General features: G+C 37.8%; 1 protein-coding gene across 3 annotated transcripts in view; it reads left to right on the plus strand.

The window, feature by feature from the left end:
* The window catches only part of ZFYVE28 (zinc finger FYVE-type containing 28), a 149,214-nt gene that overhangs the window by 83,959 nt on the left and 37,621 nt on the right, over nt 1–27,634 (plus strand). Inside the window, exons 3-9 of one of the 3 annotated variants that reach the window (XR_014226393.1) lie at nt 3,645–3,782; nt 6,283–6,485; nt 8,218–8,307; nt 10,691–10,780; nt 13,571–13,672; nt 19,244–19,304; nt 20,540–20,560. Coding sequence is in view for 2 of the 3 variants with exons in the window: in XM_082281484.1 (XP_082137610.1) it covers nt 3,645–3,782; nt 6,283–6,485; nt 8,218–8,307; nt 10,691–10,780; nt 13,571–13,672; nt 20,540–21,904 (1,988 nt within the window). In the remaining variant the exon portion in view is untranslated. Of the gene's footprint in view, nt 1–3,644; nt 3,783–6,282; nt 6,486–8,217; nt 8,308–10,690; nt 10,781–13,570; nt 13,673–19,243; nt 19,305–20,539; nt 21,905–27,634 lie in introns of those variants that run through there. The other 2 variants (XM_082281483.1, XM_082281484.1) reach the window with 2 other exon arrangements.

Genomic DNA, 27,634 nt, shown 5'->3' on the forward strand with positions numbered 1-27,634 from the left:
GTAATTAAATAAATTGAATGTTTCTTGAAGCTTTTCTAAAGGAAAGACTAATTTGCTTACAATGCATTGGATAGTCTGTCTAAATTGGCTGGCATCCTTCCAGCTTTAAAGCAGCTGAGATTTGAAATTATTATGGGAGCAAATATTCCAATTTCTTATGTAAGTTACTCTGCTCTGAGTGCCATAAGAAGAACGGAGGAGGGAACGGGAGCGGTGGAGAATTGTTGGTTTGTTTTGGTTTTTTTTCCTTCTGTAGGAGAATAAAATAAGCCCTGTAGAACAACAGAGAATTTGGGAAATTGCACATTTTGAAACTGCAAAAGCAATTTACCTTGTAGAAATCTTTCAGTATTTGTACATTATATAGCAAAGTTCCATCAGATGTTCTTTCCTTAATCTTCCTGAATCCCTGCTAGACTAAGCAGGAAAAGATGGCCATCTTTTTAATTGGCTTTTTCACTTAGCTCTCTGACAGAATGACCAGCTGCCCCTGTGAAGCCAGGTAACTCTATACAAACAACTGCTACTGGAGATGGAGCTATTGTGATTTATCTCCATTGGAAAGTGTATATTAAAATTTTAATGACCTGTGGTTTAACTCAGTAGTACTGCACATATTAAAAAGAGAAATCTGACTGGAAGTTTGGCATACATGGAAGTGTGTTGGTAGATCTTGGGTGCTCTGGATCAGAAGCATCTAGAGATTATAGGAATGTTGAAGAAATGAGGAAGAATTAAACATCATTTAGGTGGTAAACAAATAAATTATATGCTTAAAAATTAGTATATGGTAAAAAGTTGAATTATCTTCATTGCATCATCTTGCCTTTAGTTACAGTATTTAAGTGCATTAAGGTATAAAATTTCATGATGCTTGTAATAATTATCTCCTGAGATGATTTAGACAGGATCTTAGTGCTTTTTAACAGGTATAATGAGTAGAAAAACAGAACAAAACCATTGAACAGTTGCTTACCAGCTAGGAGTCCTCTTGCTTTACTCAATTTGCTTAAAATGTTCTTTGATACATCAGGAATTCAGAGTATGTATATAGGTGATTTTGTAAGGGGAATTCAATCTGTCTTGTAGCTGCTGTCAAATAAGATTGCATTTAAAAAATAATCCATTAAAGTAAAATAAAATTTAGGGAGGAAAGGTTTTTGATATGGCTTTTCGTCTTATTCTGTGTAGCTTTTTAGGAAAAAAAAGCAGGGGGAAAATTGCATTTCCCCATATTAAAGTTTGGTGGCAAGTAAAATAAATTGGAACATCATGTCCTGAAATATAATGTAATTGGATTACTTAAAGTCTGATATAACCAGATTTGAATAGTGTTCTTCTCAGAGTTCCCTGCCTTAATATTTCTTTGTATTTCCTGAAACTTTTGTAAAATTTTAACTGGTAAGATTGCTTTTTATCACTGTATCTCTCCAATGCAAAAAGGCCTTTGCAAACTTTGATTAATTCTCTGAAAACAGGAATCTGGCTTTTTCATCCTAATGATAAAGACCAACCTGTATTGCTCTGGTGATAAAGCGAGAGCTACTGGCAGAGCACCTGGTCTCAAAATAGATTAGTAATAACAGATTTGAAATACCTCATGAGTGACTCATGCCCTTCTGCTATTTAAATGTTTTTATCCTCAGTTTCAGTCTTTGCTCTGTAACTCTGGGTAGAAGCTAGGTAGTTTAGGAGTTGTTTTTCTTATGAGACCTACTTTCAAAATACTTTGGTTCCCCAGCTAGATTTAGCTAAATAATGGTGAGAGAAGTATACTCAATAACATGAATTAAGAAATGGAAGGAGAATAGGAAGCTTCCTATTAGTCTGTTTTTTCTGATCCTGAGCTGTCTTTCTAATTTGGATTTGCTTAGCTAACTCCATGCTGTTGTGGAGAGAGGAGGTGGTGAAAGTGTTCTTCAGCCAGTGGTTCAGGATGGTGCTGCTGAAGCAGGGTGTGGGCATCTTTGCTCTGTTCTCTCTTCTTCCAGGATTTGAACTTCAGTTCTCCTTGCAATTACACTAGGGAATATTTAAGCTTGGTTTTTCCCTCAGTTTCTCCAGTGAGCATCTCTTTTGGTTCTGATCCTAGTGCCACGTTGATCCTGGCAGAACAATAGGCCCAGCAGAGTGAGGGGTGCATCTCTAAAAGAAGGTGTTTTATGTGTCAGTGATTCTAGTTTTCTTTTCTTGTCTCTTCTCATACCTGCTGGCCATGGTCTGTGTTGTGATGCCCTGGAGGGACTACAGGGCATTTGATTTTCAGACTTATTTCCAGAGAAGGTGGTTGAATGTTACACTTACTGGTGTGTTTTAACTGTATGAGGTGTTTTTGTTTGTTTTCAACAGCTTTATTGAAATGAAACGTATTATCTCATGACAGCCTTGCAAAAAATACTTCATTGTAAAAGCGTTTTAATTGTTAACACATCAAGTACCTTATACCAGTGTGTAATAAATATTGCTGATGGTTAATTTATTCATTTAGTATGGATGAAGACAACTGTAATTACAGCATTAATGTTAAGACTATTTTGTGGCAACAGCAGGTGCAGCAGTCTGTGCAGAAATTGCAGAAAATGTGGATCATTCTTGTAGCTAAAGTAGGTTTTGTCTTCTTTGATGGGGAACATATTAAAGGGGCAGGGTTCTTCAAAATTCCTGTCTTCTTGTCTTCTATTGTTTTTTCAATGCAGGTGAAAATAAAACAGTAAAGTGTAGATTTAAAGCAATTCTGTCTGTTAAAGAATTTTGTACAGACAGATTTGGTTGTATTTGTTTGAGAAATATATTAAATAGAATGTGAATTCTGCGAATACTTGAAGAAGCATGAGACAGGCAAAACATCTTTAATGAAAGCACTCAGCTTTTTTCATGCTCTCAATCTACCTTTATTATGTTAATCAAATTCCATGCAGTTTCCAGCAGGCGTACGTGAAAATTATCTTTTCAAATAAATGAATACAGATTATTTACTGCATTTCAAGAAACTGGTTATAGGTCTTTGATCATTGTCCTGGTGCAGATGTAGATCAGAGCAGTTATTAAGGCTCTAACTTGTGTGGTGTCCCCTTATCCTCCTGGGTGTCTGGTGGTAGGTGAGTATGCCAGCCCTTGCCCACTTGGGATTCAGGTGTGTAAACTACCTGCTTTAGATTCCCAGGATGAATTTAAATCTATTCAACCACAATGGTCCCAATATAACTCAATTTCTAACAGCATCAAGGTGCCCTGTCAGGTGCTCTTTTTGGGAATAATGGAGTGCATATTGTTGGGGCTGGTGAGAGGAAATGGAAGAAGTATAGTTCACTTGTACTTCTAGTTTATTTACTAATACATACAGATAGCTGAAGGTAACGAGCTCTTTGTATCATGCCTCCTCATCAGAAGTTCCATTGAAGTAGTCAAAATTAAGTGCAATTAATCTGAGAAATGGTTGCTGGGAGAACTAGAGAGAGTGGAGTTTGCTGCTCTTGTTTCTGTGCAGTATTCTCCTCTGTTTTCTCTGTGTGTATAAAGATTGAGGGTTAAACACTGCATTTTCTATCTTAATTGGTTGGTACCTCACTAATAAACTCTAATAAAAATCTAGAAAAATGTTTTCTGTGCAAACAATATATATGCTATCCTCTGTTTTGCTTCAGGATAATGTTTTGAACATCATAAATCAGATCATGGATGAATGCATTCCACATGAACGGGCCAACAGAGACTTTTGTGTTAAGTTTCCAGAGGAAATACGCCATGACAACCTTGCAGGACAGCTTTGGTTTGGAGCAGAGGTAGGTCTGTCATACTTCTGTTGTTTGGGCTTAATAGACACTTTTTTTGTTGTATAAAGCCCCAAGTACATTTTCAGACTTTTCTGGAAGTGGTACAAAAAATTACAGAGCATAGTAAACATCTGCAAGAACTTGCGCTGGGTGCTCAGAGAAATGGGGTTCTTTAACTGTGGTTTTCATTGGGCTAACAGCATACGCTGGTATTTTCATAATTGTGTGCTGTCAGTATTCCATAGTGAAAAAACTATTGTTTTGTGGGTTAGGATCTGAGTGATATTATTGTTTTTTATGCTGATTGGCCATCTTGTGTTTTGAAGATCTTAGAAACAAGTAAAAGTGTATTAGGGAGTTTTATCAGGACAAAAGTTCATCTCCAACAAATAGAAGTGCATGCTGTCACTTTATTTTAATGACTATGTTATGCTATAACTCCTCCTAAATATATAACTTTGAGCTGTCATTTGTTGCACATAACTTGCTTGTTTCGTTTCTATGCTAAAAATATAATAATTCCTGTGCAGAACAGTGAAGTCCACTTTTCTTCTCTTATCTGGTTTCTCTCAAAGACTTGCTTCTAGAGCAACCTGTAGGAATAAGGAATTTTTGTAGTGAATAAGCTTTCATTATTTTAACCAAAAGAAGCTTGAAGTGTCAGAAAAATAGGATGTGATAGGCAAGATATTTATTAGTACTGATGTCTTTGGCTAAAAAAAGATAAATCACTGTGGTATCTTTAATGATAAACTCTTCAGTTTACTGGCCTGAAGGTGACTTACGGCACCATGAATTTGTTGAGACTTGAGGGGGGATTAGTCTGACATCCCACCACACAACAGCACATTGTGGTCTTGTTTGCAGCGTTGTCTCTCCTGTATTTGAAGCAATCCTTGGGCTCCTGTTAATATACTTTTTTTTTCCCTCTACCAGCTTTTCCTTTCCTTTTCGGGTGCATGTTCTCCGTGAAGAGTTCCCATCATGTTCAGTCAATATGCCTCCATATGTTCCGTTTCTGAAACTTGCTTTGACAGTTGTTAATTGTAGGCTCCTCTTAGTCAGAGAAGTCTCAGATAGAATTTACAAAATTAATTTGGTATGTCAGTGCTTTGTAATCCTGTCCTCAGTCTTGTTTTATTCACTGCTGTGTTATATAAGCTAGACCTGTTTCCAAATCAAACTTCTACTGTGTAACCATCAGGCTGGAGAGACCTGTTGGTTTCAGAGAAAGTAACATATGCACTGATGATGTAATGCAAGCTCCTACTGCTGTAGACACTGTCTTCCTGGAAATTCATGTAGCAGGAAGGTTGTATGAGCTTTATGAGTACACACTTGTGTCCTTGTCAGTACAATCACTGAGTTATCAGACTGAGAAGTACCTACCAGAAGGAAACACTTACTTTATCCATACTTTCCCACAAATACCGCTTTTGCTGATAAGAAGTAAGAACATGATCTTCTCCAAGTGTCCTCAAAACGCAAATTAATGCATCAGGCTGTTGAGAAAGGATCCTTCCTGGGATTGCAGGTCCCTCATACTGAGTTGCAGATGTGGCTCCCATCCACAGGATGCCAGGGCGAGGGGAGTGACACAGCTGCAAATGGAGATTTAAAAATGGAGAGAAGCCCCTGATCTTTGAGAACAACCTTGTATATTTTCAGTTAATAGAAGTATTTCCATTAATGCAACAGGTAATGATTTCTATCAGTGCTTATTGTAAAGAATAAAGCCAACAGTTGTTTTTAATAGCAAGATTCATAAAAAGTTTTAATGATGTGTTACAGTAAAAATCTACCGTTCATGTCTTTGTCAGCTGGTCAGAGAGAGTCCATGTGTACTGCCTGGGGCAAAGAGTCTCTTAAATAGCTGCTTTCCAGACATTGAAAGGGAAGAATCACTTGGTGACCTGATTTTTATATATAATCAAGGTTTCTGTGGGAAGCAGGATACTGGCCTTACTGGATCTCTGTGTGATAGCCAGTGTGCAGTTTCACTGTAAAAGAACAGTCTCACTGTAAAGGACATCACAGTTGCAGATTTTCTGTTTGTTTTATAAGAAATGGATTTATTTTACAAAATCAAGCAGTCTAGCCCAAATCAAAACAGTCCATGCACTGTAGTTTTGCTAGATTCCCATCTCTCTTATGCAAGCAATCCATGTGTGCATAGAGGATCTATCCTACTAATGCTTATTGCCTAACTGGTGGGAGAATAGCTTTAGTTCTTCTGTCAGCCCTGTGGTTCTTGTACTTCAGCCTTCCCCTGTTCTCATGTCTCCCTCACTGAGCTGCTCCCTAACCTTTTCTGTGAAAGCTTTTGACTTGTGACATACCAGTGTTAAATCTTTCACTTGTTTAGTAATTTGCAGCCATCTGGGGCTAATGTACTGCCCTTGTTCAAAAGCACATCTTGTTAAATAGCAAATTTTGTGCTTTGTTTTTAAGTATAAAAGTATTTTTACTTTGGAAAAGCTAATATTTTATCTCTTCATATTTTTCATAGTGTTTGGCTGCTGGTTCAATTATTATGAATCGTGAAATTGAGAGTATGGCTATGAGGCCCTTGGCCAAGGATCTGACCCGAAGCCTGGAAGAAGTCAGAAATATCATTCGTGACCAGGCCTTAAGGGATTTGAACCTCTACACAGAAAAAATGAAAGATTCCCTCAAGCATTTTGATGTCCTTTTTGCAGAGTTTGAATTAAGGTAAAAGAGCTGAAGTAAATGTGTTGTGAGCAACGTCTTGGCCACTGCAGCTGTTATGTAGCTTGTTGGTTTTTGGAAATTGGCTCTTTTGCTCTGTGTTCTTTGAGTGGAAAAAGTATGTAAATTTTTTATCATGGTATTTGAATTCTTAGTAATTTGTTGTATTGTTAGATTTTTCCTTCCAATGTAGCAATAATGAAAAGACAACTAAATAGCTTTTTAGCAATCAACATTTGCTCTCTCCAACTAAACTATAATCTTCCATTTGCCTACTGGCATATGGCATTTGAGGGAGAATTTCCAAGACACAAAAGGAAACCATAAATCTCTTCTCTTAATGTTTTCTTTGTCAGAGAAAAGGCAACAAATACGAGATGTTTAAAAAGAAAAGAGTGATAACAAATATTCTATAGACTGAGGTTTTGTTCTCTTGTGCTTAGTGATACAAGCAAGATGCATGCAGTAAATTTAAGAAGGCAAATTGAATTCTGATGGAGGAAGTGCTTTTACAAAAGCCATAATTAACTACAGGAATTCACTGATTTGAGAATTTGATTGAAAAATGACTTTGAGGTTTATAGCTTAAGCAAAAATAACTGCTTTTTGGGGTGATGCTTTTTTGCCTCAGGGTCACATTGACCAGTCTTACATTGTGCTTCAGAGTATAACCAGCTACCTGCCTGTGTGTTAGATGTTTGTGGTGCTGGCCACAGACAAGATAATGGGCAAGATTATCTGTGGATCTAATATGATACAGTCATTGCTGCCCTTAGCAGAACATGTTTCTTACAATTGGCTAGTCTTTTATTATTTCTTGGGAATAATTTATAGACTGTCATGTCTCACATTACTGCTTGCTCTTCCTCAATACTGTTATTCTCTTGTATTCTTTTACTCAGGTAAGAATTTTTTTTTCTGATTAGAAAAAGCATCATTATTCTGTTACATTGAAAACACTTTAATTGAAAACATTGTCTAAAAACATGTTTTTAAGTGTGGATTTGAGTGCAGACACCAATGACAATCAGTAACTGGTTCTTGGCAGTGTCTGTGCAGTTTTTGGCCTGTCAATACCAGCTCTCTACTTACAACATTTTTCTTTACCATTGTTTTGCAAACAACTTCTTCCCTTTCTGTGTTACTTGTATTCTACAAATGACCAATTAAGTGATGCAGAGACAGAAAACCACTAAACTTTTACTGGTGTTTCTTACCTTGTTGAATTACTGCTTTTGCAAGTAATTCCACATAGAAATGAGGCCAAATTTTAAGTGTCATAAATTGTCTCATTGGGGTAACTGATTTTCACTAATCTAATTTCAGGTAAAACCTTTATAGATAAAATGTTTGGTTTAAGTCAGAGGTTTTTTTTGTTAAGGAAGTGCCAGAGCAAACTATTCTGTCTTCAGGATGGGGCAGTAAAGATCCTTCTAGGGCCCTGTGCCACACAGTATAGAGTTCTGATAGCTAAATGTGTATAATTATATTTCTAAATTACTACTAAGTTCCACTGCCTTAGTTCCACTGCAATAAGTAATTTGGCTGCTTTTCTTACAGATTCTTATACAGTACAGTTTTCATAGCGAGTGCTGTTGAAATAAATACAAATTGGTACAGGAAATCTGAGATTGGTACAGGTTTCTGAGATTATTTGCCCTAGGTTTGGTTTTATTTATAATCTTATTGGTTAAAGCATGTGAAACAGTAGTACATTGTTTTATAATTTTTGTAGTTATGTGTCGGCCATGGTACCTGTGAAGTCTCCAAAAGAATACTATGTACAGCAAGAGGTCATCGTACTGTTCTGTGAAACTGTGGAGAGGTAAGTTAAGGACTAGATCTTAACTTCTGTGTCTAATTTCTGTGTGGATTGTTATAGAAGTACATTAACTATTATCTTGAAGAATTGTCATGAAACACCAGGTATTTTTTCTTTTCTAGTAAGTATCCAAGTACAAAGTTTAAAGGTATTAAGCACGCTTGCCAGGCACAAGCCTGTGCTTTTTTTGTTTTCTACATTAAGAAAATACAAAACAAGAGATTTCATAATCCAACAATAACAGTATTGTTGGTATGCCTGGTTCCAGATGTGTACATGAAGACTAAGCATTAAAATAAGCTAAATCTGTTCAAGGCATCATAATGGTATTTCATGCAAGAATAGATGGGGAGATGATTCAAATCATCTGTGAACCTCCAGTGATTATCATAAAGAACTCGTAAAAGCTCTTTAAAATCTCAGAGGACTGGTCCTTGGCTCTCTATGAAGGGGCGATGATGAAAGAAATCAAATAATTCAGCAATTCGTAAGTTCTTCTAGAAGGATAAGGTGCAAAGAAAAGTGTGAATTTGTAATGTACTGTGTTGAACAACTTTTTTTTCTTCCCCCTTGTGACAGATTAACTAGCCTGCAGGTGGGCAGTAGAGGGCAACAGCATGTGAAATACTCAGTTTAAGTGGGGTTCTGAGCAGCAGAGCAGTGTTCTTAAAAGGAAATTAGTGAATCATATTCTATGTAGAATTATTAGACACCAGTTGACTGTAAAAGGTCCTTAAAATAACTGTTGGCTTTACTGTCATGTTTAGGAAAGCTTGTGAGGTAGGACTCTGGGTCTGGTGGAGTTGATCCTTTCATTTAGAAATGGAGGAGCATGGAGAACACTGCTACCATCTGTACATGACACCAGGATCAGAGGTGTTTCAGGCATTTTGGAAGACAGGATTACAACTCAAAAAAGGTCACAAGTAGGAGGAATTAACCTGCCATCAGTCAGAGAGCTACTACACATACACGTGTTCACCTATGGCATACACATGTCCAGCAGAGGCCACAAAGATGATGAGGGGTCTGGAGCATCTCTCTTAAGAGGAGAGGCTGTGGGATCTGGGCCTGTTTAGATGAGAGAAGACTGAGGAGATCTGATCAATGTACAATAATATCTCAAAGGTGGGTGTCAAGAGGAAGGTGCCAGACTCTATTCCGTGGTGCCCAGGGACAGGACAAGGAGGAATGGGCATAAATTACAACACAAGAAGTTCACATCAACATGAGGGAGGATTTCTTTACTTTCTTTACTTTGAGTATTGTAACAGTTGCCCACAGAGGTTGTGGAGTCTCCCTCTCTGGAGACATTCCAAACCCACCTGGACACATTCCTGTGTCACCTGCTCTGGATGACCCTGTCTTGGCAGGGGGGTTGGACTGGGTGATCTCCAGAGGCCCCTTCCAACCCTGACAATTCTGTAATTCTGTATTTGCCCAGTAAGAGGGAAAAGATGGTTTCTTACTTGTAGCATTGAGTAATCTGTGGGAGCTGTAGGAAGGAAACAGGGAGTGAGGGTGGGCCACAGACCAGTGTGTCCATCCACTACTGGCACCAACCAGGGCTTGCTTTGTGGTCGTGTCCCGTCCACCACCAGCAGTAATGGCTGGAAAGTGCTGACAAGGAATAAGAAAAAGTTGTTTTCATTCTTTTGGGGACCAAAAGCAGGACTAATGTGCAGTTTTAAGTGCCATCTTAAGCCCTGATATGAACAAGTCAGAAGAAATTTGAAATTGAAACATATGGTGAAATCTGGAAATTGTGAAGAAACCTGGAAAATACAGCCAAGTAAAACATTCAACCAAAATGGGGTTTAGTTTAAAAGGGGTTTAAGACATTTGATAAGGTATTTGAGGACAATGAAGCCTCCCCCAAATATTAAATCCTGAGACTTCAGTAAGAGTTACTGTGTAGAACTGGGCTGTTCTTGGGTGGTTTTTTTGTTAGTTAAGGGGGAGAATGACCTTGATAATTAGGGCAATTTGTATTTGAAAATGAAACCAAATACTTTTCCCTATTACTTTAAAAATGTTTCTTTTATTTGAAAAATTGTCAGCACTAGTGGTTTTCAGTATCAAGCTGAAGCTTGACATGAAACAGTAAATCGAGAAAATTTCATAAAATGGAATTGGGTTTTGAGTGACTAAAAGCTTTAAGTGTTTAAAGGGATTTTTTCTTGGATTCATGTTTTTATTATACTATTTTTTCTTTAAAGCAAAGACTTAAGCAGTCAGGTATATACACAGTGGTTTAGGTACGAAAACAGTGCATGAGTTAAATACTGTCAGTTTGGCTTATAACAATTTTTTCAGTTTTTTCCTTAACAAAATGTGTTCTTTGAGAGTTTGATGTCTTACCAAATAATTTCATTCTTTTGCTTAGAGCCTTAAGGCTTGGGTACCTCACTCAAGATATGATAGATGACTATGAACCAGCTTTAATGTTTACAATTCCAAGATTAGCCATTGTATGGTAAGTAATTTTTAACTATTGTCTACTCTGCCTCATTTAAAGGTTTATTGAAGATTTGAAAAGCTGTGTTTAGAATTTTGATGGACTGTCTTTCACACAAGTTTGCTTTAACGCTCTTTAAAAAGAATTAAAGAGGAGGATTGTTTTGTTCTAAATCATTACCAGTTTAATGTAGAATACCAACACAAAGAAAGATGGTAGGCCTCTAAATATAGAAGGCAGGAACAATTGATCAGGCATCCTCCAGCAAATTTTAAGAACTAGGAACATCAGTCTTTGCAATGTCATATTGTTGGAAATATTTTTAGAAAGCACATATTTTGTGACACTCAAAAATAGTGTTACTTAAGGATCCAAGTCTTGAAAACGACAAATTTTCAATTAGATTTGTGTATTTTTCTCAATGACTAAGTTCAGAAGGAATTACCATGGCAAACTGCATTGTAACTGTTGAGTTAGGCTTAATTCTCTTGAAGGAAAGTATTAATAATGTGTAGCTTTTGTGTAGATTTGTGCCCTGTATTGACCACTCAAGGCAACTAAATTGCAACAGTGGTTTTGCTTCATGCAGTTTTTGCAATATTGAACAAATCAGATGCATTTTTCCTAATGAGTCTTCGTGATTTAGTAAGGCAGCAGCTTCTCTGGAGTAAAGCCAGCATATTTTTAATATTTTACCATTGTGAATGTTTTAAAGTTAGCTAATATAAGTAGTATAATTGAGGGAAATAAAAAACCTCAAATCCTGAGTGTAATACACTTCTCCTCAGGAAATCCCTGTGGTCTATTGTTCCTGTTAAATAGTATATTGTCTCTAACTGTCATTCTAAAAATAATAACAGTAATAATCTGATTATTGGAAGACAACAGGAATGTGAGAACTCAGTTTGAAGCTGCTGGAAGACACAGCGAAGACGAACACATCATGACTAACTGGAAAACCAGGGGCTCTCTGGAAAATAGATCATGTCTATCCCAAATTGCAAAGAAGGATAGAGAAGAAGAGAAAAAGTTTAACTGCTCCTAATTATCCAGTGATATGAAAAGAAATCACTGTCATGTGAAGTTCCACAGAATAACTACCCCATCCAGATACAGTGTTTTCTGGAAGAAACACAAGCCTTGTAGGAAATATTAAGACACACTTTTTAGCAATTTTTAACTCTTTTTAGTGCTACAGCTATATTCAGGCTTTGCTTCAGAGCTCTTTCAAATGTTATACAGAAGCCATTTCATAATCCTTTTATTTTTTTTTCCTGTGGTGCTCTAGCCCACTTATATTTTTTTAAAAATTTCTTCAGAGAATTAAATTCTATGGAAAGCAAACTGTGCCTGAAAGCCAAAGAAACAGTGACTTGGCATCAAGTAGAAGTTTGAGGAGAGTAGCCTTGAGTTTCACCGAGCAAAGTAGTAACATTTGCTTATGCAGAACATAAGACATGAGTCAGCAATAACTGCTTCACTTTGTGGCAACCTGCTTGTTGAAGCTTGGAAAGCACAGAAAACAAAGATGAAATGATGTATCCTTGGCAACAAGAGAATTTGTCTTAAGCCACAAAAAAAAAAAAAAAAAAAAAAGGTGACTTGCAAAGAAAGCAACTTTTTCTCTCTCTCATCTCCTCTTCCCTGCTCCTGCCCTCAAATCCCTAATCCCCTGGTCTTTTTTTTTTAATACTTCAGAGGAATTCATATAGCTTGTGACATCAGGAGAGGCTTTGGTGGTTACATGGTGCTTGCTAGGGAATAACTGGTGGCCAAAGTACTTTGATAGACTTGTTAGTTAGCTGAGGATCCCTGTTACTCTGGATGATTTGGGTTCTGGATAGCTCTCTGAAGCAAAATGTAGTTTTAGTTTAAGAAAAGGAACATGCCTTTGAAATACCTTGGGTGACAGAGCACTGACACTATGGACAGGAAGGGGAAAATGGCCTTAGAAAAAGAAAACTGATGTCATCTCAAGTGTGAGAATGGGTTGCCTTTGGGAAACATACACTGTTTTTGCAGTGGGCAGAGGATTAAACAGTTTCAAGAGGAGTGGTGCCTGGTGGGAATCCACTCTCAGACACAGTATGATATGGTACAGCAGATAGGAAGGTGAATTTTGTTTAATCCCTGACACACAAACAGGTTTGGGCAGTGGTGATTTGGTCAGGAGGAGCTGTTGAGATATCTACAGTGAAGTACATGGAGGCTCTCAGGATTGTGAACTTACCTGGGAAATTTGTACAACTGCTGATTTAGAAGTGTGGTTTCTTCAACATGTGTTTTATGTGATTAAGAATATCTGTTTTCTTTTTTTACTATATGTCAATACCAGGTTATATTTATCCTAGAGGTAGAAAACTAGGAGCTCGGGAGTCCACTGCCTTACCTGGAAATTATTTAGACTGGAGAGAAAAAGACATCTGCAGTATCTCAAATCAGTGGAATTTCCCCAGTGGACTTGATAATAGGTTTCCTTTGGTTTCCTTTGTGGTTTTGTTTTGTTTTGTTTTGTTTTTTAAATCAGTCAGCTGCAGCAATGAAATAAATGTGTGTTCTTCCCTTTATGCTTCCATTGCTTTTTCTGCCGTGTTTAAGGGGGGAACAGAGTGGAGAGAATCTTTTTCCTGTTACTTTAAATGGCATCTAATTCTAACTGTGGGTGAATAAGACAAAAATAAGATAAAGAGATGTAGTTCAATGTCATTCTAATGTTTATGTACAGTTGCTTTTGTGACTATTCAGTGGTTGCTCTGTGTAATAAAGTTTTCATTTCTGTGTGTGTTCATGCATGTGTTTGAATTACAGTGGCCTTGTTGTCTACTCCGAGGGACCATTAAACTTGGACCATAAACCAGAAGATATGTCTGAACTCTTCAGACCTTTTCACACTTTGCTAAGAAAAATAAGGCAAGTAATAAAAGATAGGTGTAACTACTTTTCCTCTGAAGTGAAAATCAGAGGCCTGAAAACTCATAAATGCTTAGAAAAGTGTTTCTGTTTGCTATGTTAACCATAAACTGCATTTTCCTCTCATCAGCCTGATACACCTGTGAAATAACTAAATGTAGTTTTTCATTTTATGGTAGTTTTCTGAACTTTTAATCTCTGTGATAGTTTCTTTTTCTTGACTATTATTTTACAGCATTTCACATTTTCCTTGTGGTTTGATGATGCCTAAAATACTAAAGTTAGAGTTTATTTTTGGGAGATTCTGTTTCTGATTAGCATCAATGTTTCTGTTTAACTAGGCTTATTACATTTTCTTGTTATGCTTTGATGCAATACTCAGATAATTCTTAACCTAATAGAAATTACTATCAGTTTTTCATATTGTAAATTTATTTTTTTACAGGATGAATCACTTTATACTTCTTTCCATAATGCTTCAGTCTTGGTTACCATTGGAGATGTGGGCTTTGGCTCAAGTGTAAAGAGCATTAAAATATTTTTTTCTTAGCTGAGGTCTTTAGAAGACCTGTGATCTGTTACTTTGGAGAAATTAAGCTGTATTTTTAAACGATCTTTATGTTCACTCCTCAGGTATTTTATCTGGGTGTTAAAAATTTTTCTTAATCCATAAGCCTCATTATTTTCTTGGAATTCAAATTTATATACCAACTGCAACTTTTATTCCTAGAAATCTCTAGACATAATTTGGCAGGTATTTTTTTTTCCCCTGTGTCCAATTTTCAGCAGTTTATCGCCTTCCCTGGATGTCATGGTGACAGCTTGATGTAAGAATAGTTTTCACGTAGTTTATCCAGATTGATCTCCTCTCATCCGTTAGAGGTGAGGCATCTCCTGAGGGAGAATGTAAGCTCTGTCAGAGGTGGTTTGGGGGGGAGCTATTTCTGAAGTGAGCCTTTATAAATATCTAGACCACATCCTCTTGTGTCCCTTGAAGACTTCCAGTATTTTTGTCTAGAAGTCTTATTTTTATGTACATTAATGATATTCATATTGAAATATGAGAATTAAAATTGGCAAATCAACATGTTTGGTTTGTTGGGGTTTTTTGAGTGATTATGGTTTTATAAAACACTGGGTTAAGAACAACAACATGAATTGAGAAACAAAACAATTTAGAAGGGAGGAAAAAGCTTTATTGGTACTGAAGCTTGAAAAGTGCATGAAGTTACATTAAAATACTTTATTCCCAATATGTGGCTATTGCAGATATTTTCACCAACATTCCACTTGCTGTCTAAAGCCAAAAGGGTATTTAAAAGCTAATATGCTTCTCATCATCTGTATTTTCTGCTTTATCTTCATATGTTACAATGTGGAAAATGAAAATCAGTGAAGTCAGTGTATTGCACAGTCCATTTCAGTTACTGTGAACTTAGTTCTGGGGTTAAGAACAGATTTGTGAAATGCTTGTTTGCTCAATAACTACGGTTTTCAATGCAAACTTTAGAAAATAAAAAGACTTCCAGATTCAGTTTTGGAAAAGTTCTGATATACTTTAAGACGTGTATTTATTCTGTGAAGGAAAGGGAACATTAAAAAAATGTGATTTCAGCTGTCTAGGAGACAGTTTGCAAAGCGTTCTTAGTGAGATAACATCTATCAGAGCAAAAATTCAAGCAGGAAGTAATATGAAATTCCATGTCTGGCAGTCTCTGAATTGAACTCAAATACTGGCAAGAACTGAGCTCAAAAAGATCCTTTAGTAATATTCTTGAATGAAAAATACATTGACTGAAAATAACAATGAGATACAAATAAGTGTGCTGTTCATGTAGGATAATTGAATTACTTTTAAAAGTACCTAAGCTGTGTAGGTTTTTTTTTTCTTATCAGAGGTTTTTTTGACTCATCAGGCTGCAATCCCTACTCTGTGAGAATGTTCATAGAAACCTCTGAGGAATATGGAATGAGATATTTGATCCTGATATTTCTGCTCCCCAGTGAGGGAGGAGTGTTTTATCCTGGAGTCTTTTCTCTGCTCTCTATCACCAGTAGTTAAGGCATGAAAGTAGATTCAGAAGTCTTCTGTTGAAAGAGCTGCATTTTGTATTGCAGTTGTGTGCCTGTTGTAAGAATATAGAACAACATCTTGGTGCAGAATGTGATCACATCCCAGTGAATTTCTCTGTAAAGTTCTGTAACTTTTTAGCCAACTAAACATTATAGCTCATGGAGTAACATCAAATACAGAGCTGGTTGTTTTGTAGGGTTACAGGTAATTAATTTTTAAACTGTATTGTCCTAAAATATCCATAAGGCAAAGATAAGTACTGTATTTAATTATGTTGATCCACGTAATTTAATCAGAACTAGCAGAGAAGATAAATATCTATTAGGTATGAAAATTTTTGGTGTCCTGGTAGCTGACAACTTCGAAAACAATAGATTGTTGAGACTCTGAGAAAAAGCATAAGGCCTCGTCCTCTGTTTAGCCGAACTTGTCTTTAAATTGACATCTGGCCTCATGTCTTTGAAGAACTCATTTCTGTACCCTGGATATTGGCAGTAGAGTAAAATACATTCATTTTCGCAGTAGTTTTCAGGTTTCGCAGTAGGCAGAGCAAATCTCTTCTTCTGCTTGTAGCAGGCAGAGCACATCTGAAGAACTTGCTTTGTTTTTGTGCCAGTAGCTGTAACCACTGAAAGAAAAACGTTCCTTGTATTTTGAAAGCTAGATTGCCTTTCTGTGATACAATGCCAAAAAGAGTAAAAGCAGGTGAAACCTCACCATGCACTTTTTAAAATTCAGTATTTTCTGAAGCCTCTCTGAGAAGAAGGCACTCTGCTGCTTGTCAGGGTGGATTGAAGAAACTGACTTTACCTGTGGCTTCTGAATAATGTAAGCAGAGGAAGAAATTCTTTTTGCCCATATGAGCACAATGAGTTAAAGGTTCTTCACCAAAAAGGAAATGAACCACTGAAGTAGCTACAGTTTAATTAAACCTTATAATTTACTGATGACACCTGATGTTTAGTTTTTTAGTAGTGAAATGTCACATTTCTGTCCATATATTGGTTAACATTAATTTTCAGTATCTTCATAGTCATTTTACAACATGGCAGGTTGGCAGTGACTCCTGTATAATCTAATATACAGTATATCTAAAAGGTAACTGTTGACCAAACATTTGTCATCTTTAAAAATGGCTGGTGAATCTAGGGAATTTTTAACCAGAGAAGTGAAGATAATTACCTGAACCTCTTCTAGAATAAGCTGTATTTGTTAATAGCAAAATTTCCAGTGTTTGAATTAGGAAAATGAGTATATTCCCTTTGAATTTAAAGCAGGATTATTTCATGACTGAAATGATAGGACTGGTAGACTACCACATGTAATTCAACTGGTTATGTTACTCTTCCAAGGCTGAGTGGATCTGACTCACCTAAAAAGACAATGAGGACTGTCTGCTGATTTCACTGGTGGTGGTTGTTGTTCTTGTTATTATTATTGTTATTTTTTTAACCAGGCTTTATTTACTCTCCTCAATTTATTTACTATATGTGAGGGACAAGCTTAAGCCCTTCACTGTTACATTTGTGTGCTTACTCTTGTTTCTTATGTTTTTTTAAAATGAGAACTCCCAACTGTTTTTAAAATCTCATGTTACTTTGTTTATGCTTATAAAATTCTACATCAGTATTTCTGTAAAAACTAACAAAATGAAAATTCATAATTCAAAGCCTCATGGCAGCAATTATATTATTCAATGTTTTTATTAATCCTATTGATATAGTTATTTCAAAAATAAACAATGATAATACTACTGTATTTATGTTAACCTTAAAGCTTAAGCCATTCTCAGTCTGTTTGTTTTTAAGGTGTTGTTCAAGTGCTTAATCTCTTACAGACACTGGTTAAATACAAGCTCCGAGTAACAGTAAGGTGGTATCATTACATCCTGTGTAGACAAAAGAAAGGAGTGTATAGATATTTAAAATGTTCTAGTGTGCCAAATAGCAATAGTGGTTTATAGCTTACTAGGCAGGTGGGTCTAACAAAGATTGCCCATTTTCCTTTCTTACTCATTTATGACTGAAAAAAAAGTCAAACTTTGGATTTGAAGATGCGTATGGAATGATTCTGTGAAATTCTGACTTCTCTGTCACAGAGTGTGAGCAGTGAAAAGGGAGGATACAGTAGTGTAATTGTTCTTACAAGGTGGTACTTCTCGAGGCTTAGAATTTTTTTTCAGGGTCACATTACTGATATAAGCAAGATTTTTTAAGAAATAAAATGCTAATTGCGTGGAATATACATAGCCATATTTTTTTTCTGTCTTAAGCATGCTTATTTAAACTGTTAGCTTTTTCAAAATGCAGGTAGCTGATGGCACAAGTGTCCCGGTTTGAGACAAATTAAGGGAAACGTCTGAAATGAATGTTCTCAGATAGAAGGGAGGTTACAACCACCCCTCCCCCACCAGGTTTGGAAAGAATTTTTCCTTGGAGGAAAGTGAAAAAAGAAAAAAAAAAAGTTATTTATTTAATAAACACAATGCATGCAGGCATGGGAGAAGAATAATGCTAAATAATAAAACCTCTCGCTGTGGAGAAAACCTGGGTAGATTTCAGAGTCGTTTCTGTCCCTTTCTCTTCTCAGAGCTGGGTCAGCTTGGGCCCCTCCAGGCCGAGGTATAAGGTCTCCCAGCAATGTTTTGTTGTTGTTGAACAGTGCAGAAGAGAAGAAGAAGAAACTGAAGTTCCAGGAAAACTCCTTGCTTTAGCTAATGAACAAAAAGCTAGTTAGAAAGCGGGAGATGCCACTCTCTTCCCTGCTGCAGAAGTGGAGCAGCCGGGCAGGAGAAGCCAGCGAGCTGATCTCTGTTTTTGAACAGAGCGCCGAAAGAATTCCACCGGCTCTCCCCTCCCTTCCTTACAGAAAGGCACAGGATTCATGTCTGGGCATAAAGCAAGTGATAGGAGATACACATCATAAAGTTACCCCAACAGCAAGTCAGATAGTAGCGATGTGTTTTTTGAGCTATTTGAAAAACTGCTACTACTTGTGAAAATATTTGATCTTTGAGCTAACAAGTTAAGAATGTAAACCACTGACTGGAAATCAAGATTCAAAAAGTTGAATGTTTCTTTGGTTTTTTGGTCTCTTTTTACACTAAAGTTACTCCTGTAAGGGAATTCTTTTAATATGTGCATATTATTATTATTACTACTATTATTATTATTATGTGCATATTATTATTATTGTTGTTGCTATTATTATGCCAGCTGTATGTCATCTGCTAACAAATGATTTCTAAACACATGAGGAATAATGGACTCCTAACCTCTGTTGAACAGGTTTTGCTTTTCCCATCCATTCATTTATGCTAAAATACTCTTACTGATCTTTGAAAATGATGGCAGCAGTTCTTGACAGAGGATATTTGTGTATGTGGCTTCTAATTGAGAAGGATAGTGTAAATCAAATTCAAACCTAAAATTAAGTGCTGCTGTGTCTTGTGGATTTATTTTTAAGTTACCAAGCACTTAAAAACACTTTTATTTCAGGTGCCCATAGTCCTAAACTACAGTACTGAGGACACTTGGTAACACTGGAGATGCTGCATGTGTACAAGAAACACAGTTTACTAAATTGCTCAGTGTTTGCTTCTAGATCTGCCTTGTTCTTAACATCATGCAGAAGCTTTACTCCTTAATGACCCGGTGTGGCTTAACCCCAGCTGACAACTCAGCCCCATGCAGCCACTTGCTCACCCCTCCGGTGGGTTTGGGGAGAGAAGCAGAAGAGTAAAAGTGAGAAAAGTCATGGGTTGAGATAAAGGCAGTTTAATGGGTAAAGCAAAAGCCCCACACACAAGCAAAGCAGAACAAGGAATTAATTCACCACTTCCCCAGGAGGGTGTTCAGCCATCCCCAGGACAGCCGGGCTCCATCCCACGTCACCGTGACTCGGGAAGACAAACGCCACCACTCCGAACATCCCCCCCTTCCTCCTTCTTCCCCCTGCCCCATGTACTGAGCATGGTGCCATATCTATGGTATGGAATATCCTTGGGTCTTCTGGGGTCAGCTGCCCCAGCTGTGTCCCCTCCCAACTCCTTGTGCACCCCCAGCCTCCTCGTGGGTGGGGTGGAGTGAGGAGCAGAAAAGGCCTTGGCTCTGTCTAAGTCCTGCTCGGCAATAGCAAAACATCCCTGGGTTATCAACACTGCTTCCAGCACAAATCCAAAACACAGCCTCATGGTAGCCACTGTGAAGAAAAGTAGGCTTATGCCAGTCAAAACCAGAGCACTGACTTCAGTGTTTGAGGCAGGAGAGAGCCAACTTCCACTTCCTGTTTCAGTGATCAGGCTTCCAGATACCAGTGTTACATAAGCAAGATTACGATTTTATTGAATTCTTTTATCTAACAGTATAATGCTGTGAAACTTTTGCAGTACCCTTTTGCAGAATAATTTTCTGAATCAACTTGAAGGATGGAAAATTGGTTTGCTAATGAAAGTCAAGTTTGTGAATTAAAAAATTAAAATGACAAAATTAATCTAATTGGGGAGGGGAAAAGTTTCATTTGTGTGTGTGTGTTTTGATTTATTTTGAGGCTTCACTACAAGCATGTATGTAATTTTATACCCTCTGTTTGCATGAGTAATCTTAAAGTCAGGCATTGGTAGTCACATGCTCTGGATATGAATGCCAAATGCAGCTTGCATTACACAGCTGAAAGTACTCCGTGCCCTCAAGTTCTGGATTTCTGCACTAACAGTAGAAGCTTTTTTAAAATCTGTAACATCAATGCCTCATGATTATGAATGACAAGTGATATGTGTATTTCTTCATTTTCAGGGATCTCCTTCAGACACTGACCGAGGATGAACTGCACACACTGGAACGTAACCTCTGCATCTCTCAAGATGTAGATTTTCCTGTCAGAGGAGATCCTGAAGTACCCTCTGTCATTACGCCAGGCATAACTGCAACTTTGCCTCCTAAGGAACTTTCAGCAAAAGCTGAGAACACAGAGGCTGAGCTGGCTTGTTCCATGCAGTATGATGAGCAGGAGCTGGAGCAGCTGAACAGGATGGTACACAGAGTTGGAGATGAAATGTCTTCTCTGCTTTCCCCTCCAAGCATCTGTCAGTCTCCAGCTCACAGACCTAGCCTAAGAAATAGTTCCAGCACAGAAGCTTCACCAACAAGACACCATCTTGACAACTTAACTGATGAAGAGGACAGAGTTTTTTTTATGGATGACCTAGATGGAGCAGGAGAAGCTCTTGCTGGGTTGGATTCAGTAAGTGATACATTTGCTTGGGTGAATAACCCTTGCCACGATTCAAAACAGAACCTGCAATATAGAGATGCTTTGCTTTATGAGAATGGCCATCAGACAGAGGAAGCTTTGCTTTTAAAAGATGCTGAAAGTGACTTAAGCAATAATAATAATGTTGAAGATGGAAAACAGATGTCTGGCATTTCAGTTCCAAATTCATGCAGCTGTCTAGAAGGTCCAGACTCACAATTATACCTCAATGGCTGGGATGCATATGCCGATGACGCAGAAACAGCGGAAGTCATAGCTCACAGGACAGGGGGAATGAAAATATCTGCTACTGTAATATTCAATCCTAAATCTCCTTCTAGCTCAGAATCCCCAGTAACAACTCCAGAAGCAGCTATTAGTTGTGTTCCTGGATCTGCTAATCCATTAGCAAATGAGGAGGAGGATGAATCCCATAAACTCAGTATAGCTTCCACAAACTGTCTAATTAATTCCTGTGTGTGTTGTGGCAGCTGTGAAGACAGCAGGGAGGATGGTGTTGAAGGTTTAAAGGCTAAACATTCTGCAGGAGGTGTTGTAAATGCTTCATACACATTAGTAAAGTCTAAGGAAATGGACCATGTAGATAGCTTGGACAATTCAGTCCCTGAGCAGGAAACATTAAAACCTGAAACTTCTGCTTTGTTAGCAGAAAGAGACTTTGGCAGTGAAGAGCAAAAACTGCCAATCTCCTCTAAGTGCCTGGCACATTCCTCAGGTTCACAGGTAGGAGCAGAAAGTGACTCCCAAGGAGAAGCAGAAAGCATCTCAAATCAGCAAAAGAAGTGGGAGAAGAGAAAACAACTGTCTGATAAAAAAATGGACTACAATGAAGATGCTAATAGTGAAAGGACAGCAAAGGAAGATGTAAAGTCAAGATCTAGTTCAAGGTAAGAGCAACTTGATGTCTTGGTAGTAATTTGCATGTACATAAATTCCTGTATCCTTGTATTGCAGTGACTGGTGTATCATTAATGTAAATTTTAAGGACAATAGAGTGTTGCAGGGTTAAGGAACTTATCCATATTTATTTTTTAATGCAGATAACTTTTTATTGGATGTTGACTTTTCTGCAAAAGATTTGAAGAACATCTGAATTTTAATCATCTAATGTCTCTGTATCATTGAAATCAATGTTACGTTACCTGCTTAATGCATCCATGAGGGCATTGCTGCTAATGGTACCTGGGTCATTACTTCCATTGTACTCTGCTGTTTTACAGGAAAAGTGTGTCTGGCAAATACTAAGAAGTTAACTTTGCATCAGTGCATGGGATTATCTATACACATTTTACCTTGGCTTCATTTGAGAGAACGGGGTTGATGTGACCATGTTGCCTGTGGGCACAGATGTGTCTGTGAACGTGTGTGTGCTGAAGGAGCCTAACAAAGTGCAGAAGTGGCTTCTAAGCCTATTGGACCACTCCAGCCAAAGTTGATAGAAGAATAGAGGTCATGGGTTAAGGTTCTGCATATTTAATGACAATAAGGAACTTGATAACAGGGAGATAACGTAATTAATGCTTGTAATAAAGCAAATGGCATGCTTCAGTTCAACTTTTATTAGACACTAGGGATCTTACAGAGATCAGTAGAAAACCTGACTTCATTTTGGTTTACTGTTTAGAGGATAACCTGTTTCATAGTGAGTCCTCAGTTTCCCTGAAGTATTAATATCATGAAGCAGAGGGCAGACATTAGAGGAGTTACCTTTGTTCTCTGTATTGCTGTGACAGCTGGCTTTCTTTGTGTGTATGATGCAGGATCTCTCATTTTGTTATGTTCTTAGAGCTCAAGATAACACAGTGGAGGTAGCTTGAACCATGAAGCATAACCACAATATAAAGGCTACAGAAAAAAGTGTACCAGTTGAATTATGAAATATTTTACTGGTAGTGGAAATAGAATCATGAGTTCTTTGTCCTGGACCTCATTCCTTTTACAGGTTAAATACAACTTAGCATGCACAAAACTTGACTTTTGAAAAGGTAATTTTGTCTTATTATTCTAATTATTTACTATCTTAGGCTTGCAAGTATGATCATATTTAAGGCTTTACAACAGTGTTTCCAAATGAACTTCATTTTAAGACATTATTCACAAATCCCTTTGTCATTCCATGATTTTACAACACTTCAAGTGGAATACTGCTTAAAAGTAATTTAATGTGTTTTAATGTAAAAATTAATGTGTTGAATTATTTTCCTCATAAATTATACAAAATTCAGACTATTTGTCTACCAGTTTTTACCTTGGGTAGGATGTTAAATGAAATTTTTGAGAACAGCTCTGAAAAATATAACAAAATTTTATGTATCTATAAGCTACTATTTCAGCCTCCCATGTTTTGTGGATGTACTAACTTCTCCACTGACTTGTCCAGCCTCTATTAATATTGTTTAAAAACTTCATCTGAGAAATGTCCTTTTACAGAGAGTTCTGTAAGTCTGTGTTCCCACTTGCTTTTGTTTGCTCCTGATTCCTGTCTGGCCTCTCCTGCCTGTTGTGGTTTTGTAGACCTAAGTCACATTTTGTCTATGTCGTTACTTTTTCAGATTGGAAAAGTCAGAGCCTACTTGATCAGAAGTTGTCCACAAACCTTTGATCATGCCTTCTCTCTTACCCTAAACAGTTTTAAATTATATGATTTACTCCTAGCAATAAGTGAATCAGAACTGCACTTACTCAAGATACGAGCAAACTCTGGATGTGCACAGTGGCATAATTGTTTTCTGCTGGTTTTCAGTGGTTCCCGGTATTTGACTTGGGATTTTTTGCTAAGTGGTGTGCTGAGGTTCTTTTTGAAGTTGTCTGCTAAAGCCCCAAGATGCTGCTTGTGATCTCAGAGGCTGGCATTCTGTATCTGATGCTAAAATTGTTCTCCATGTGTTTACCAGTTAAGTCTTACCATTTTATTACCTTTTAGTAAGGTTATTCAGACTTTCAGATCCTGGGCAGTTCTTCAGTCTGTTCTGGTTATTACCCTGAATAATCTTGCATTGGTAGTAACCTTTCAGAGCTCATTGCTCTCTCTGTTTTTGCAGATCATACACAAAAATAAAGCTCCCAGGGTGCTCAAGAACCTCAGCCATGACATCCCACCCTTCTGAGAAGTGGTTGTTTAATAGCTTCTCCCTTGTGATTAAAAATTATTTATCTTTTTTGGACCCTTCCCTCTTAATGTTTTAGCTCCATAGTTTCCTTAAAAGCCTTTAAATGAGGTATTTTGACAAAACCTGTTTGGAAATCCAGAGGCTTGACAGATGCATCACCATTCTTCTCAAGCTTCTTGACCCCTTCACAGAGCTCCCAAGAGGTTCCCTCTGCAGAAGTCACGTTACTTCTTCCCAGACAGATCTTCATATTGTTGTCTACTCATTTTAGCTTTTGATGCATTTTATGTTGCTTGGTATGAACATCAGGTGTACAGAGCTAGAGCTGTTTGAATACCCATGGAGTCCTTATTTTTAGGGATTGCCACCTTTAGATTCCAGGCATCAAGGAAGTTTTAAAAGAGAGCTTAATAATTAATCTCATTCATTCTTGAGTTCTAAAACTCTTGGGTGAGTGTTTTTGAATATTTCAACAAGTCAGTGGGATTTGTCTGTTTTAACCATAGCCTCTTACACAGTTACTTTGTTGATTACTTCTAACTAGCTGAATTTATTGTTGAGACTACAGTACATCTGTTATTAATTGGCAAGTATTCTACCTTTGCAGCAGTAGAGCAGTAGGGATGGAGGTATTTTGTTGCTAGATTGTTGCTGCTTTATTTGGGCACATACTAATATCAGCTCCTTTGGTATGTTCTGTGAAAGATGGAGATACTGGGGTTCTACTGAGAACTAGATCAAAAATTTATATGTGGATAGATCGTATTTTTTCTTTATATATATGTATAGATTTGGGTCTTGCCTCTGAATGACTAGTCATGTTATCAGTAAAAGAGATAATTCAGTTACAAACCAGAACTTTGTGGACCTTTCCTTACTCATGCTGCCTGGGCAATGACTAATCACTGCTTTTTGATGGTATTTTTAAATTGGAAGATCACATTAGACTTCTGTGGCTGCTCCCTATTACATACTTGTGAATGCCAATTTAACCATAGGGGAAATGTTGGAGACTGTAGATTATTTTCAGAATGATGGACCCATTAGCTAGAACAATAAGCAATCTCATACACATGGAATAGCTGCAGGATAGGCTCATTCATCAACTTGATAAATGTATTTACTTTCTAGTTACTGTAAGTCACCAAGTAGAAGAAAATTTTCTTTCCTTTTTTGACTAAAGCAGCTCTCAAATGTGTATATTGTGACACAAACTGTTTGTTTTAGTAAGTCAGTCATCTTACTACACGATATGACATTATAGGTGTAATCTATGTGATCCGAATTGGTTTACCATAATAATCCTTGTAATAATCTGAAATATCTGGTATTTCAGGCTTCTCTGTCTAGCCTCAAAATTCAGTGGGGTTTAAAATACAGATTAAACATGTTTCTACTAAAGATTTCATAGAATCATAAAATGGTTTGGGTTGGAAGGGACTTTAAAGATCATCTTGTTCCAAACCCCTGCCATGGGCAGGGACACCTCCCCCTAGATCAGGTTGCTCAAAACCCCATCCAACCTGACCTTGGACACTACCAGGGATGGGACATTCACAGATTCTCTGGGCAACCCATGCCAGGGCCTCACCACCCTCACAGTAAAGAATTTCTTACATCTAGTCTAAACCTACCCTCCTTCAGTTTGAAGCCATCTCTCCTCTTACTACCTGCTCTTGTAAAAAGTCCTTCTCCATCCTTCTTGTAGGCTCCCTCCAGGTACTGGAAGGCCTCAATTAGGTCACCCCAAAGCCTTCTCTTGTCCAGGCAGAACAATCCCAATTCTCTCAGCCATTTCCTCACAGGAGAGGTGCTGATCATCTTGGTGGCCTCCTCTGGACTTGTTCCAACAGGTCCATGTCCTTTCTGTGCTGGAGACCCCAGCACTGGATGTCGCTCTGCAGGAGGGGTCTCACCTGAGCGGGGCAGAGGGGCAGAATCCCCTCCCTCAGCTGCTGCCCACAGTGCTGTGGATGATCCCAGGACAGGGTAGTTTCCGGGCTGTGAGTGCCCATGGCTGGGTTGTGTCCAGCCCCTCACCCACCAGCACCCCCAAGTCCTCAGGGCTGCTCTTGATCTCTTCATCCCCAGCCTGTGTTGACACCAGGAGCCGTCCTGACCCAGGTGCAGGCCCTTGCACGTGGTTTTGTTACAGCTCATGAGATTCCTGTGGGCCACTTCTTGAGCTTGTCCAGGTCCCTCTGGATGGCATCCCGTCCTTCAGGTGCGTGAACTGCACCACTCAGCTTGGTGTTACCTGCAAATGTGTTGAGGGTGCACTTGATTCCTTCATCTGTGTCATTAATGAAGATAGTAAGTAATTCTGGTCCCAGTTCAGACCCCTGAGGGACGCCACTTGTCACTGATGTCCATCGGGATTTGCGCCGTTGACCACTGCCCTCTGGATCTGACCATCCAGCCAATTTCTGATCCACCTAACAGTCCATTCATTGAATCCATCTCTCTCCAATTCACATAGAAGGATGTTCTGAGGGACTGTGTCAGAGGCTTTACAGAAGTGCAGCTAAATGTCATCCCGTAGCCCTTCCCTTGTCTGCTGATGGAGTCACTCTGTCACAGAAGGCCATCACTGGGTATTGACAAGTCTCTACTACTTTGGTTTTTAAGTCATAGCTAATGTTATGCCTTTCTCTGTTATTTGCTTGTAAGTATCTCAAAGATACAAAACACCAACAGCACGAGAGTCTTGGGCAGCAGAGCTAATGAGATGCAAATACAAGAAAAGCACCAGCAAAGATGTAGTATCTGATCTGCTGAAGGGACAATGTGATAAATAAAGGCTGTCATGTAGCAAAACAAACTGTTAAGGGGGGAAAGCCATGTAAGAATAGAACAGAAGATGATAAAACTATGACAAAGCACCATTTGGTGTTTTGGGGTAAAAAAGGACAAATTAACACCAAAACCAAGCTTTAAATCTGTATTTAGTATTCCTTGGTTTTCAACTGGAAGCAAACTGTACAGATTTTAAAAGAAATGTTCATTTAAATGTAAAATTCTGCCTGTCTTTCACAGAAGAAAGAAAATTACAAAGAGGGAAGGTAATTTTTTGGTGTGTTTTGTAAATATTTGTCGTTCTGTTCTTTCCGGAGCTGAGAAGTCCATGTAAACCTGCTAATGTTTTATGAAGTTTGACAACCTGTTTGATATTGTCATACAATGCTGGTGTTTTCATGTTTTAGTCTTAAATACCTGGTTGTGTTGCACGTTTGTTTATCTACATACTGACTTCAAAACAGCTCTGACATAAAAAAAGGGATTATTAAGCATGGTTTCTCGCTTTTCCACTGCAGGTCTATTTAAAATGTCTAGCTTAAGTTTAGAATTTTTTTTTTTTTTTTTTTGCATTTTCCTTGATCTGTTTGAATGTATTCTTGAAGCTTTATGCAGTGCACCTGAGAACTGGCAAAAGGAGCTGTAAATGGTACTGAGGAGAATTTCTTACCTTGACCCTTCCTGCAAGCTCTAGCTGTGTCCATTGGTTGT

This window comes from Coloeus monedula (assembly GCF_965178545.1).
Source record: "Coloeus monedula genome assembly, chromosome: 5".
Taxonomy (NCBI): Eukaryota; Metazoa; Chordata; class Aves; order Passeriformes; family Corvidae; genus Coloeus; species Coloeus monedula.